The sequence below is a fragment of the Fusarium coffeatum genome, assembly GCF_003316985.1.
Source record: "Fusarium coffeatum strain FIESC_28 chromosome Unknown BRIP53273_contig_273, whole genome shotgun sequence".
NCBI classification, from domain to species: domain Eukaryota; kingdom Fungi; phylum Ascomycota; class Sordariomycetes; order Hypocreales; family Nectriaceae; genus Fusarium; species Fusarium coffeatum.
Genome location: NW_022158064.1, coordinates 83931 through 98804, shown reverse-complemented (window position 1 = coordinate 98804; position 14874 = coordinate 83931). Strand labels below are relative to the sequence as shown.

The window sequence follows — 14874 nt, the reverse complement described above, 5'->3', positions numbered from 1 at the left end:
ATGCCCAGCCCAACGAACTATACCAGGATCTTTTTTGGCCCTGCAGAGTCTAAAAGTTATGAGTCGAACTCTGGAACAGCGGTCAAAGACCGGAGGATGAGATGTTTATATTCAAGACTGATCCGAGAGGTCGGCAAAAGATCCGAGGTTGTTTTAGATCGCGATCAACGAGATGGAGAGTACCTACTATCACTCATATTGAATGTTGTCACTTTTCGAGTACCTATAACTTCCTAAGGCAGGAACAGACGAACCTTGACGCCAACCGCCCGACATTGCATTTCGACCAATCCATCTAGGGAAAGTGCAAGTGAAGACCCTTTATGCGTCCATGGTCAGGTACTCGAGGCAGGTGGCAGATCATAAAACTTCTGTTATCATATCATGGATAACACAATGAATTCAAACGCTACCTGGTTAAATATTTGGGGAATAAGAAAGGAAATCCTAATCGATACAACAATTCTCACTTTACAACTCTTCCCTCGTCGCCGTCTTCGCCTCACCTTGCTCTTGACCGCTCTGGACTGTCTTTTCCTTGAATGACTGGACTCTGATGTCCATCTTTGTCTTGTGGTTGTCCTGTCGCTCAGAGTTGATAACCCAAGCGACAACTCCGCCATCTTCGGGCTTTGGACTATACTTGGACAAGTCGACAAGTTGATCTACAATCCAATAGTAAGTTACTGACTGCACACGAAACAGGAGGTCAGATCAGGTTTCTCATCTTACCTTTGCATTCGCTTGCTTCTGCTACCCACAAGGGAAGGATGCCATATAGGGCACCAGGTGCAAAAACAGCAACCTTGTCTTTGTCGCTGGTGCGATCGATCTTGTCAGCCTCAGGGAACTCGACAACCTTCTCGATTTCATCATCGTCGTTCTTGGGCTTCTCGAGCACGGCAAAAAGTGCCTTGCCTTCTCCGTCGGTCCTCTCCTGTTGCTCGATCCACTCACGAACCAAGAGAGGAATCTCATCATAATTCATCAAAAGTACGCTGCGACCACCAGCGTGGTGATCCAAGCCGAGCCATGCTCCGGGGTACTCTCTGTTGGCAAAGACTGCCTTGAGGCCCGTAGCCCAGGGCTTCAGTCCTTTTGGGGGAGGTTCCATCAACTCTGCGAGGGTATACTCGAAAACCTCGAACTGCTTCTTGTCATCACATCTTGATTTGAAAGCAGCCATGGCACCAGGCGCGAAGGGGTTTGCCCACTCGAAACCCTTGACAAGCTCGACTGGCGGAGGTCGCTTCATCTGGAATGCCTGAGAGAGCCCTGCCAGCATCGCCGAAGTGGCAAGTAGTTGGGCTGAGAAAGCTTTCATGATGGGTAAGATGGTATGATACTGATATCGGTTCTTGGCAGACAGCAGTGCGGGATATCGACAAATGAAGTGGTTGTTTTTCACCAAGACACTTTCACCTGTCTTGGAGCATGTTATTTATGTCGGATATCATCTCGTACGGATTTCAATGTGTTGCTGTCCTTTTCGGAGTCTTGATCGCCGAGTTTCCTTTTAAGGGTTCCATCTCGGCCAACATCAACCTGAAATGGTTATAGGGTGACCAGAAGAGTTTCTTAGGCTAAAATAAACCCTCGAAAGTCTGGCAACATGTTAAGTCATCTGCCCTCACATTCCGCGAATCTGTTCTATTGCTATTGCGCTTTGTAAGCTCAGAGGATGGGCTCTATGTGTCTGTTAACCGCTCATTCGCTGCCTACAACTTGCCACTATATTGTTCTTTTCGATGTGGATATAGGTTCTAATGCTAATTCGTACGTCAAGACATGCCTGAGTCTATAGAATCATGATGTTGGAATGTGATCAGTGAAGTTTCATCCACTACATGACAAAACGTCATGCTCCGAACAATTTTGTGCTTATAATGTCAAGGAGCTACGATATCGCGAATCATAATCTTATCAACGCCAAATAAAGATTCCAATCAAATTTCAGCATCTTCTGGTCCTTTACCCGTCCGTGATAGACATATTAAGTGTGCGACGCATTGGTATATTCATTGAATGGTCTGTGTACAGGGTAGGACGAATGGTGAGATGATTTATGCTACTTACTACCTACGCAAGCGACGTGGCTGATTTTATTGCTACATAGTCCATAAGACTTATTCAGGCTGAAACAGACTCAGATAACTAGACCTATTATTAATTAATACTCCGAAATGGTGTTCAAGTGCTTCGTTGTCATTGTATTGCCATTGTCATTAGTCGTGGTTTGGTGTTGTCTAAGCCTCCCGATACATCACGAAGGAATGCCGCGCTAACCGGGATGTTCTAAGTCAGACTAAATGAAATCTGCCCATGGAAAGGTTGAAGGAGCATATACCTTGAACAAGTGATTCATGTTAAAACCTTGGATACAGCACTGTGTAGTGGCGAGTTGGCTCTGCACTTGATAGCCCAAACAGAAGCATAAAGTGAGGGAATGTTAAGACAGTGATAGTGATCTACAGTCAATCAATTCGGATGCTCCCGAAGCCCTGAGAATCGCGATTCTTCAAGCCTCGGAATGGGGTGAAGGGGACTTTAACCATGCCTGATCCTCAGCTCGTTCTAGATCTCAGGCTAGTGGTCTGGTGCTGACAGCAGGTAGCAGTAACTCAACCTAGTTTGCCCATCGAATCCATGCAAAAATGCTCAGCCCTGGACTTTTGAAACCCTTTTGGCTTGCTCACGGGCCGGATGAGGATTAGAGCTCGAGTGCCTGGCATGTTCCTGTAATTCCTTTTCTTGATGGCTTTTTACATTAAAAGCACGTTGGGAGCCTCGCACACCTAGACCAGTTGACTGCCACGTTCATCAACTCACTCACTCACTCACTCGTAATCATGGCGACAAAATCAACAGAGGTCGTTACCACGGAGAAGAATGAGGCGGCAAAGACAAAGCAACCTTGGCCACTATGGAAGAAGCTGACTGCTATTGGCGTGACCCTTGCTGTGATCATCGCCCTATCAGTTGGTCTAGGCGTTGGCCTCACTCGAGGAAAGGGAGGAAACAACAACGATGAAACCTCTAATGCAGAGAGTGACGACTCGGTAGAACCTTATCTCAAGGCCCGCGGCAGTCTCTGGCAACCAAAAGTCGGTGCAACCTGGCAAATCATTCTTCTTAAGCCCCTCAAGCTCAACAAAGACGGCACGGCTAAGAACCTCAAGCCCAACGTTGGCATCTACGATCTTGACCTCTATGACAACGATGCCAAGACTTTTAAGGCGCTGCACAAAGCTGGAAAGAAAGTCATCTGCTACTTCAGCGCTGGATCTTGGGAGAACTGGCGCGATGACAAGAACCAGTTCAAGAAGGCCGATCTGGGTAAGACGATGGACGGATGGCCCGATGAGAAGTGGATCAACCTCCGAAGCAGCAATGTCCGCAATATTATGAAGAAGCGCATCAAGTATGCTGCCCAGAAGGGCTGTGATGCTATAGACCCTGATAATGTCGACGGTTATGTGAGTTAAACACGCATGGTTGATCCAAGCACCAAATCTAACATGACTATAGCAAAACGACAATGGCCTTGGCTTGACTGAGAAGGATTCCATTGACTATGTGAAGTTCCTTGCCGCTGAAGCTGCAAAGTACAACATGTCAACCGGACTCAAGAATGCTGGCGACATTATCAAATCCGTTCTGCCCTTCGTTCAATTCTCCGTCAACGAGCAGTGTGTCGAGTACTCAGAGTGTGAGACCTTTGCCGCCTTCATCAAGGCGAAGAAGCCTGTCTTCAACATTGAATACCCCAAAGGTGCACCAAAGGTCAAAGAGGCCGACCGCAAAGTTATCTGCTCTAAGAAGGGCAAGGCCAAGGGCACCGACAACTTCAGCACCGTCATCAAAAAGCTGAACCTAGACGGCTGGGTTCAATATTGTACCGGTAACATTTACAACACTCCTGTAAAGGATTAATCTACCCAGGCAGGGCTCTGTTTTTCAATCATTAAAAGCAATTCTGCGTATGCTATCAATCAGTCGTTCGCGCTTCGCACCGATTATGGGAATGTTACAGCAACAAGTTTACTACATGTTGTCCAGTCTAATCAGCCTTAAATTTTGATACCCTCATGTTATCTTCGCATGCAATGCCGAATTCCGTTCCAATCTTGTCTCTTCATCAACCAATTGTGAATATGTAAAATCAGGGGTATCGATACTTAAACATCATCCATAACTTAAAATCAACTTTCAATATACAACAATAACCCGCCGTATATCTTACGTAGCTGCCATGTATTTGGGACCACCTTCTTGTTTGAAAAGCCAGTCACTGTTAGCGTCGACCATGAAATTGGTGATGTTGAACTCGTTTGACGCTCCCAAACTCGTGCCATTATCGTTGGACGCGTCCATATTAGTTGGCGGCGCTGGAGTACCATTGACGCCGGCGATGTTTTCACCACCCAAAGGAAGACGTGGTACGTTGAAAAAGTCGAATACATCAAGATACTCGAGCTCATTGGGTGCAGGTGTTCTTGCCGGTGTTACGCTCGGTAGTCTACTGAGAGCTGAACCACCTGGCTGCTTCGGCTGACGCGAAATGAGAAAATCCAGATCGAACGCAGTACGTCGCATGTCAGACAGGATCTTGACCGAACTAGGGGTGACACCGTCTCCCTGTCGTTCACTGTCGTGATGCTCATCCAAGACCCGCTGTAACAGCTGGGAATATCGAGCTGCAACTGGCCAATAATGTCCCATCTCACGCAGGCTATCGACAAAGAACGGAAGCTGAGGCGACAGCTTATGCTCAACCGTCGAGCCATGGACAAGAAGCAGACGCGCCGAAACCCAGAGAGTAAAAGCAAAGGGCGGCCCCAACTTTGCTAGCATCCCATTGTTCACGACGAACTCTCCAAGAGCGGCGACGTTCTCGACCGCACCATGGCACCGTTGTGAAGCGCTATAAGACGGGGTAAAGATCGGAGATCTTGTTGTAGGATACGCCGCGGACGAGTGAAGACGAATAACAGCAGTGTGATATGTAGCATGAAGCATTACCCATGCACAATTGATGTTCTTGCTCCCCGGGTGAAACAATTTAGCCATGTTACCAAACTCCCCTGGAAGGCTAAATTTCCAAGACGTGAGCATACTGTCCAGCTCCTTGTACCGCATCTGCCACTGCTCCACATCACTCAGAGCACTAATGTCGACGGGCTGCTTGAGGAACTTGTGTATCTTCGAGAGAATGCCGAGGATCTCGATGTAGTAAGCAAAAGCGCCCAGATTCTCAGGCTGATCGATATCGTGGCCCGGGGAGCCTGAGTGTAAGTCAGTGCTGAACCACCTAGTGTCAACCTTTTGATTCTTGATCCATAGATCATCGCGGCATGGCAACGTTCTATCGATTTCTTTGTCGTCCAGAGCAAACTCGAAAGCAGTTGCAAGTGTTGCATATCTATCTAACAGATAGATCATCCAGAACAAACGGCGCCTTGCTTCCTCTTCTATGAAATCCTTGGGTTCCGAGAGAGTCATCGCTCGAAGCGTATATATGGACAGGTAGTGAGGTGATACGGTTGATGAGGTAACTTCAACAGCTAGACCAAGCTGCACCACAGAACGGGTAATGAGGGCCATAATGTTCCAGCCCGGTGGTCCGTTACTGCTTCCACAAAGATCGAGCGCAAGTATGACGAGTGCCTGCAATGCCTTGACCGAAGAATTCTCCATACCGTAGAGCAGGACTCGTTCTTTGGAAACTCTGTGATAGTGCTCTCGCCGTTCCTCTGTCAGTCTTGCATCTGTTGAGAAACGCATAGTTGTTGCCACAATTGCATGTAACAGAACACGATCCGTTTCATCGAGCGCAGACGGTCCGAAAAGACTATCTAAAGTCGTTTTACGATGAAGAATCGGGCACCAGGTATTGATATGCTTGAAGTAAAGGTCGACTAATGCGTAGAGAAGATCGTATGGCGGCATATCACGATCGGGGGTCGAAGTTCCTGGTGCAGTGGATAATGGGGCAGTGGGCGAATGGATATTTGGTTGCACCGAAGAATAATACTCTTGAGTGGCGTTATTGTGTTGTATCGGAGACAACTGAGACGGTGCCGCCACGCCTGAAAACGATGTCCTGTTCTGACCATGGTACCCGTCATTCATCCTAGGTGTATGGGCAACGCTGAAATCAAGGCTTGGTGCGCTTGGTGCAAAGCCTGAACCAGGCGCTTTCTGTCCGAATGAGGCTGGATCAGTTTGAGGCGTGCGAACTGGCTCAGATGGTCTGAAAAGGTTGTGATGAGTATCCCGTGGTGTCCCTTGGTCACTGGGAATGCTTGGGTTGCTTTGTCGAATACTGGCGGCAAAGCCTGGGTTTGTATTAGATGCCAAAGACCCGTGAAGAATCTCAGCATGTGAGCGTAGGATCTCCTCCAGTTTATCCAAACGCTGCTCGAGTTCGCGCCCATAACCTGCCCTCAGACCAGGCTTCTTACGCTCTTTGTATTCACATACAGCGCCATTGCGGCTGCACCACCCACACGATGGTTGGCCACGATCGCACTTGACCTGGGAGGCAGATTTGGTTAACATTTTTCCAATAGAAAAAAATAAGAGATGAGACCGTGCATACCTTTCTTTGCTTGCACAGCTCACATCTAGGTACGGCATTGTTAGCTTCGGTGTCGTCGACGTGCTGTATAGTTGAAGACAAAGCAGATTGAATTTGTAATGTCGTGTAGTAGTTGAGATTTGAAGGGTGCGGGGAGGGCAAAGGATGAGTCGATGAAGTGGCCTCAGATGGCATGGTGTTGATAAGAGAATATAGAAAATGCAGATAAGACTCCAACATGATTATCAAATCGGAGATCTGCCAAGAGGACGAAAGAAATCCTTAATTTGAGACATGGACTCGACCGAAGTCTGAGGTAGTAGATTGTAGGTTGGGAAAGGTGTGTAGAAGCAACAAGTAGAGACAACAACTAGACTTACGAGACTGAGACAGGACGTTTCCTCTTCCCATTACGACAGAGAGTTTCGTGGTCGCCGTGGTCTTCATCCTCGCTATGGAATTGGTTGGCTTCATCACTGTCTGCCTCTGTGGAAGGCGGGCGATTCTCTACCGAACCGTCGCCCGACATTTTGCTGGCCCCGTTCTGCATGGCTAAATGTGATATTGCTGTTGGGCGGCAGGGTGGTTTTCCCAGAGCCCTTGTAGCTGGTCTCGTGTGTCGGCACGATGTAAGAACGAGTTCCCCAACGGTCTTGTGAGCGTTGTGAACAGAGACCAAGAACAAGGCGCAAGCCAGGGCTGATCAGCAATGCGACAAAATGGTGAATGGCATATACGCGCGCGAAAGACCGTTCGTGTTTGACCTCGCGATCCGGGATAATGACAAGCGGGATTAGGAGAATGATCGCCCGAGGATAAATAGGCCTGTACAGTACTAAATAGTAAAAGGATGGATGGGTGACCTATTGTCGTCAGGGTAATGTAAAAATTCGACCAATACCGTGAATTGCCGGTACGCATGAATGTCCTCTCATAAATCCTATTTATGAGCTGATCTCTCCCCTTCTTCTGGCACCTGTCTTCTCACTATCCTCTTCGCTTTCTGCTGGCTTTGTGCCTCGGACGGATGGGAAGTGGCGCCGTGATGACCGGGCCAGTTTGGGGTGGGCCGAGGTGGACTCAGAGGGCTACTGCACCTAGACAAACTGCCAAAGCTCGGTCTCGTCGGTCGGTTAACCGGAGCCACAGCTGAAGAGGAAGAAGATGACTTTGGCCAGCTGCTGTGAAACTGTAGAGAAAATATGCTGATGCGATGAAAGGGAAAGGGAAAAAGCAGTTGACTTCACATGCGATGGAAAGCGCTTTCCCGAGTGGCTCAGTTCAGCTAGAACGGATCTATAATGCGGAGAGAAAGAATGATCCTCGCGCCGCACGCGTACCTGCCCAAACCTTCTTACTTCGACTTCAACCTCACTTTCCTCAAGGGGAGATGAAGCGGGGAAATGGGTGAAGCGGTATAATCTGATTCGTGGAAAGTGATATATCAGTGGATCTGGCTGCCCCGGACGTGGTGTAGCTGGTAGCGCTCCCCCAACCATTGGGTATTAACCTTGGGTTAAATGATTGGTTGCGTTCAGTTCAGCCTCAGGAGCTGGATCTGTTTTCAACCGACGCAAGTATAACAAGGGTTGAATGGCCATGTCAAAGTCGGACTTTTAGATGGAGAAATGAGAGTACGAAAATACAGCGATAAAACTGTCTAACTAGTAATCCATCACGAGCTTCGTCCCCAAAGCTTAGACTACCCTATGTACGAAGTACATATGTCGGATCTCTCCACACGGGCTACCGGTTGTCCTCCACTCCCCTGTCACCCCGCAATTGCAGACCAAGTGCTCGGCCTTGGATATTTGTGGCAGAAACAAGACATGGCTGAATGCATAACGATGTTGAACAGCAGCGATTGGCAGGCAGGCAAGCATATAGAGAGGCGGGATATTGTGACTGTCCAAGATGGACATAGAAGACGAAAATGTACCAGGAAAGCAATTTACTGTATCTTCCTTGTTCCAAGACAAGAAAATTTCACAAGGCAAAAGAGAAGAAAAAATGGAACTCATGAGCCGCCGCTAAGCTGAAGCTCCTCCGATCATGGCTTGCTCTAAAAACTCTACTGGAACCCCGACGAGGACCGAGAAATTGTGGAGATGGTCTTGCAATTGGAGATGGTTCCATTCTTCAACACCAACTTCGGTACATCTCATCCCGATATCTGTCTTCGTCAGAGGGGAATCCGAGGCAATGCACAACCCCCACGGGACAATACTTTGCCGGAAAGTATCATCACGAGACTCAGTGGCCAGTCAGTTATGAGCTTAGCAGTCATGTTACTGCTATCTATAATACATACATGATCGGCGCATCCTTTTGTAAAGAGAGGCTCATCCCCAGCTTGTAGCACTTTTTTCTTTCCCTGTCCCACCATCATAACATTTCTTACTTTCTGCGACTTGTAAGCTTCAGTCCATTTCTCTGTGTGAAGTCTGCATAGATCAATTGGCCCATCTATTTCCTCGAAATGTCGTCTGTCAAGGACTTTCCCAAGATCAAGGCCATTAGGTCATTCATCATTGGTGGTGTTGGATCAGGTATGTCGTGCTGGTTTCTTTCGTCGAGGAAGGATATGGGAAACTCTCCTCTTTCATGTAAAATATATCTGGCGAACAGACACTGACTCGGAAAAAAATAGGTGGTGATTATCACAACGTTAAAGGTGGTCATTGGTATGCTCGCCGGTTCTCATCCTGCCCGATGCCGAAGACAACGCTCACATTCGACTTATAGGCTCATCGACAGCGATATCTCGACACCAGCTTCAAAATGGGAGCAATACAAGAAGTCTCGAACTAGCTGGGGCATCAACGTTCTGGGTTCATTCCTAGTTGAGATTGAAGCCACTGATGGAACAGTCGGATTTGCTACTGGCTTTGGTGGTGAGTTTACTCGATCAGCGATTATCAGATTGCGCATTCAACTATAGGCCAGTTGCAGCTTGCTGACAGAGTCGATAGGTCCTCCGGCCTGCTGGCTCGTTCACCAGCACTTCGAGCGTTTCCTCATCGGCGCCGACCCTCGCAATACCAACCTTCTCTTCGAGCAAATGTACCGAGCGTCCATGTTCTACGGTCGCAAAGGCCTACCCATCGCCGTTATCTCAGTTATTGACCTTGCCCTCTGGGATCTTCTCGGAAAGGTTCGCAACGAGCCTGTCTACCGCCTTATTGGCGGCGCTACCAAGGAGCGTCTCGATTTCTACTGCACTGGTCCCGAGCCCACAGCTGCTAAGGCTATGGGATTCTGGGGAGGCAAGGTCCCTCTGCCATTCTGCCCCGATGATGGACACGAGGGTCTACGCAAGAACGTCGAGTTTCTGCGAAAGCACCGTGAGGCTGTTGGCCCCGACTTCCCCATCATGGTCGATTGCTACATGAGTTTGAACGTCAGCTACACTATCGAACTTGTCAAGGCTTGTCTCGATCTCAACATCAACTGGTGGGAGGAGTGCTTGTCACCTGATGATACCGATGGCTTCGAGCTCATCAAGCGCGCACACCCTACTGTCAAGTTCACCACAGGCGAGCACGAATACTCCCGATATGGTTTCCGCAAGCTTGTCGAGGGCCGAAATCTCGATATCATCCAGCCCGACGTCATGTGGCTTGGTGGTTTGACCGAGCTTCTCAAGGTCGCAGCATTGGCTGCTGCATACGACGTCCCAGTCGTCCCCCACGCCAGTGGTCCTTACAGCTACCACTTCCAAATCTCTCAGCCCAACACCCCCTTCCAGGAGTATTTAGCCAACTCTCCCGATGGAAAGAGCGTGCTGCCGGTGTTTGGAGACCTCTTCATTGATGAGCCAATTCCTACCAAGGGTTACCTCACCACCGCCGACCTGGACAAGCCTGGGTTCGGACTGACCATCAACCCCGCTGCACGAGCCAAGCTCATTCCTAGCGATTACCTGTTCAAGGTCCCTGAGATACCTCAAAGCCTTTCAGCTGGTAACGAAAACAACTCGAGCGAGCAGTCTAGCAAGCCCAATGGAACTCTTGACTCTTTGGCCGCTAAAGTGGAGAGTCTTAAAACGTCGACAAGTTCTTAAAAAGGCGATCATCTTATAGAGGGACTTGCCATGATGTTTGCGGAGGAATTTCGTATTAGGTCTGTGGTTATGTTACTGCTTTTGCGACCACGGTATTGGATCTAGCGAAGAAAAATGTGGGTTGCATTTGTAGGTGTTGATTGATATTGTAAATAGATAGGACCCGTATTGAGGGTATTGCATGACATCTTAGTTACAAATTATGAGAAATGAAACCACAATGTGTTTGTTCCTAAGATCTATGATTGAGATGACCAAGAGCGCGTGAGGGTTATGCATGCACATGAACAGAGCTGGTCACTTTTCGTTCGATGCTGTATTCTTTATCTTCGAATAAGCTTGTTGTGCCTTGGGCCCATTCTTGATGCCCCAGCTGTGTATATCCCATACCCCCAGTCCCCCAGCTAAATGGAAGCTTAAGAAATGGAGGGGGGCAGTTTCTTCTGTCCAAAGATTTTACTGAGACGTAAGTACTTACCTATAATTACCTGGATTACCTGGGTAGAGGTGCAAGTTGCGTACAGTCAGACGGGGTAACGTATCAAAGAGATTAAGCCGCATTTGTTAAGCTAAGAAAATCACACGATCTTGATAATGCGGCCGAAACAGTTGTGGTGTGCATGCACCCTGCAGAGCGGATAGATGCGAAGTTGACAAGTGACTGGGGAATGAGGATACATCGTGAGTGCCTTTTTCTGGGGTCAAACGGTGACCGTCTTGAGCTTGAGCCACTACAAGACGGTGGCCGTTCAGAGCGCCAGTGGCAAAATCTCACGATCTACTCTGTACCTAATACTGAGCCGACCCAGTAAAGAGCCGTTGGCTTGAGCGTCTGGGTTCCAAACTCCAGGGTTTTGTGGGAACCGATCGTATTTAGGCTACAGGGGATTATCGAGATTCGATCCATCATAAAGAGGTCCACGATCATTTTTACATATTTCTCTGGTGTTTCTTCTTCCGAGGTTACAGCAGGTGAATTTGAATCACTATCTTGGTAAGAATTTCTCTCCACAATGGATCCATACCTAGGCACTCCAAACTTCTGGCCCAAAAAGTTCTCAGCCAAAAACTCTCCATCCCATTTCTAACCAGCACTTCCCCGCCGGTGTCTCGCGTTAAAACGTACCGAGACAGCGACCAAGACCCCATCATGAGCAGTAAATCTGATTTGACCCATGATTTCTCGCCAACTGTTGCACCGAAGCCCTCCATCGCAATCGTCACAAAAAGGTCCAGAACTGTGTCATGAGTTGGGGGCTTCGGCGTAAAAGAGGCACATTTCTCTTGTCCCACCATTTGCGCGGGTCACGATGGATGCTCACCATCAAAGAGGAGGGTCAATTCGGTACTATTAAGAGCCGTTTGCCGGAAATGAGGGGAAGATCATACAAATAATCAATCGAGGGTTCTTTCACTTTTCTTCATCACAAACCATAGCAATAAGGAAACCATTTCAAAAGTCTCAGTACCTTAAACCATTGTCTACGAAGCTCTCCATTTCACGAAACGACCCCTCATTTTTGGCAACAAAACAACGAGTCAGCTAGAGCAAGAGAAAGCGACCGAAAGTCGAATCGAAAGTCGCGAACCCTAGTGAATCTTATCAACAAGAAACCCCAGCAGTTGGCGGATTCGCATAAACCATTCATCATGTTGATGCCGGCGGGTCTTCTCGCCAACAAGACCGCAATCATCACCGGCGGTACCACTGGAATTGGCCGTGCTATCTGTCTCGAGTTTCTGCGACAAGGTGCCAATGTTGTGGTCAATCATCTAGGTCTTGAAAAGGACCAAGTGCACCTCGACTCGCTTATCGCCGAGGCCGACGAAATCCGAAAAGCATCACCCACTGCTGGACATCTGGAGCACCAAGAAGGCGACGTTCGCGACCCAGCGACAGCAACAGATTTGGTCAAGAAGGCTGTAGAACATTCCACAAAGAAGCGGCTTGACGTGTGCGTATCGAACGCTGGTATCTGCACCTTCGCTGACTTTCTGACGCTCGAGCCGGACCTGCTTCACTCAACGGTGCGAACAAACCTGGATGGTGCCTTCTACGTGACCCAAGCTGCTGCAAGACAGATGGCGCTTCATCAAGAGCCCAAGGGAGGAAGCATTATCGGTGTCTCGTCCATCTCTGCGCTTGTTGGCGGTGGTCAACAGACACATTATACACCCACCAAGGCGGGCGTATTGAGCTTGATGCAGAGCACGGCGTGTGCCCTAGGAGAACACGGCATCCGGTGCAACGCCCTTCTTCCCGGCACAATCCGCACGCAACTTAATGACGCAGATCTGGCTGACGACACAAAGAGAGCTTACATGGAAGGCCGTATCCCTCTGGGCCGTACAGGTTCGCCCTCTGATATGGCTGGTCCGGCCGTCTTCCTGGCGTGTCCAGAGCTTAGCGGATACGTGACGGGTGCACAGCTTCTCGTTGACGGTGGTCTGTTCGTCAATCTTCAGTGAAGGAGAGAAGATTAAGCTCGTGGGGAGAAATGGGGATATGGAGAAGTGGATACGTGGAGGCGAAGCGCTATGGAAATCGAAGCGAGACCAAAACCTGGAGAATTATGGAAACGAGATAACCACCATCAACATGTTGTTCCTTGCTTGTGGAGAAGGGTCATTTCTAGTTGCGCGGGGAATTGCCTGCTTGAGTCGTGAAGTTTCTGACTCGTGGAGCCTGACGGCTTTTTCTCGAATGAATGTATTGGATGTCAGAAATACCCTAGCCTGGATGTCCATTTGTGCAACGGGCAACTTTCTCTGTATAGTACTGTACAGTACTCGGAGACCCGGTGCGGCGCTATCATGTCCGGGGTCGCGGGGCCGGGCTTGGACGGCCAGACGGCGTCGGCCGGCTGCTTCAGTTTTCGTTCTTCTGCGCATGAAGTGTGGATCGATGCCTAATCCGGGATTACCCTGTGAACTTGTACAAGTTGAAGAGGAGAGAGGATGTGACAAGAGGAATATCCAAGCATGTTCGTTAGTTTGCATCAAAACTATGAGCAATCCGCATATCGCGGCTTTTTCCTCCCGTAAGACAACATGAGCTCGATGTAGAGCGCTGCGAATTGAACTGTAGCGTGCAACTGTAGATCTCTGCGCAATCCGCCTCTATCACACCCTTTTTTCCCTGTAATGTTTTGAGGCTGCCATACCGTTGTCTTGACCCTCCATCACAGATCAAGGAAAACGTGAATAATATCCCGTCCGATTCAGAAGGGTGCTGAACGGCAGCGGGAGGATTTGGTCGTAACGAGTAAATGATAAGCAGGAGGTGGCTAGGATCTTGGGCGGGAGTCGACCGAGGCTGTACACTATACTTTGGCCAAGACAACGCCTTGCATGGGCTTGCTGGTTACTGTTACCTACCAATCTCTTGGATTTTTTTTCTCTTGGATTTTTTTCTTGGTGAAGAGGCGAGATATCTCTTGTCACGGCAAAGTCTGAACTCTGTTTGCTGAGGGTCTTGTTTTCTAGAAATTCTTTACAGGGGATGTAGTGACATCACGCATTGCTGTCAACGTCAAAGAAAACAGCCACCAAAAAGAAGTTATTCCCATGGCTCTCAGGCGAGGATAGAGAACCTACCGTACCGTATCAGTCTTACCCACCGTAATGTGATACATACCTAAGTAAATTCACACATCAAGCAGATACGGCAACCATTCCTCACTGTTTTCTCCAGTATTTTTTGCCGTATTTTCCCCTCATTATTAACTTCGTCCGACCACTGTTCTCCATCAAATACAGGGATAATACAAGGAATAGTGGTATTAATCGCGCGCATACCCCGCGAAGACGAGAACGTTGAATCGAGACATATCGAGACTGCCAAGCGTATTGAACCATGATCCCAGTATTAGCAGAGGTTCTTCGCGGTCGACTCAAAAGGCCGTCGCCGCCAAGATAGAGAAGTACAGTAGTTCAACGAATAGATGTTCTTGGACAACGTAAACAAACGACCAGACAGATAACAGGGCATGACAAGGGAAGCGCATGCATGCTTAGCTCATCGATGGTACTCTCATGTAAGAGTAAGACGGGAAAACGGTACGGTGACCATGACGATGATGACTACCGTATCAAGACGACCTCGACAAGCAAAAGCGCCAAAAGGTTGAGCTGAGCCGAGCCAAGACCAGCCAAGCCAAGCTCGGCTGGACTGAAGTGGCAGGCCGGTCGTGGTTCAGTGACATGCACGCAGCCCACACAGCCTGAACTG

General features: G+C 48.7%; 5 protein-coding genes across 5 annotated transcripts; 3 read left to right on the top strand and 2 right to left on the bottom strand.

Annotated features, from left to right (window-relative positions):
* Window positions 1-471: 471 nt before the first annotated feature.
* Window positions 472-1324, bottom strand: FIESC28_09890 (uncharacterized protein; the record flags this gene model as incomplete). Its single annotated transcript, XM_031164025.1, has 2 exons — window positions 472-665; window positions 733-1324. The coding sequence occupies 2 exons, from the start codon at window positions 1322-1324 to the stop codon at window positions 472-474; spliced, it is 786 nt and encodes a 261-aa protein (XP_031011921.1).
* A 1525-nt stretch (window positions 1325-2849) lies between these two features.
* FIESC28_09889 (uncharacterized protein) lies at window positions 2850-3933 on the top strand (the record flags this gene model as incomplete). Its single annotated transcript, XM_031164024.1, has 2 exons — window positions 2850-3476; window positions 3529-3933. 2 exons carry the CDS (start codon window positions 2850-2852, stop codon window positions 3931-3933), a joined length of 1032 nt encoding a protein of 343 aa, XP_031011920.1.
* A 306-nt stretch (window positions 3934-4239) lies between these two features.
* FIESC28_09888 (uncharacterized protein) lies at window positions 4240-6775 on the bottom strand (the record flags this gene model as incomplete). Its single annotated transcript, XM_031164023.1, has 2 exons — window positions 4240-6537; window positions 6602-6775. 2 exons carry the CDS (start codon window positions 6773-6775, stop codon window positions 4240-4242), a joined length of 2472 nt encoding a protein of 823 aa, XP_031011919.1.
* A 2284-nt stretch (window positions 6776-9059) lies between these two features.
* On the top strand, window positions 9060-10643 carry FIESC28_09887 (uncharacterized protein; the record flags this gene model as incomplete). The annotated part of the gene is made up of 4 exons (XM_031164022.1): window positions 9060-9129; window positions 9231-9264; window positions 9326-9474; window positions 9553-10643. 4 exons carry the CDS (start codon window positions 9060-9062, stop codon window positions 10641-10643), a joined length of 1344 nt encoding a protein of 447 aa, XP_031011918.1.
* Window positions 10644-12293: 1650 nt separating this feature from the next.
* Window positions 12294-13112, top strand: FIESC28_09886 (uncharacterized protein; the record flags this gene model as incomplete). The annotated part of the gene is made up of 1 exon (XM_031164021.1): window positions 12294-13112. The coding sequence occupies one exon, from the start codon at window positions 12294-12296 to the stop codon at window positions 13110-13112; it is 819 nt and encodes a 272-aa protein (XP_031011917.1).
* Between the last annotated feature and the right edge of the window lie 1762 nt (window positions 13113-14874).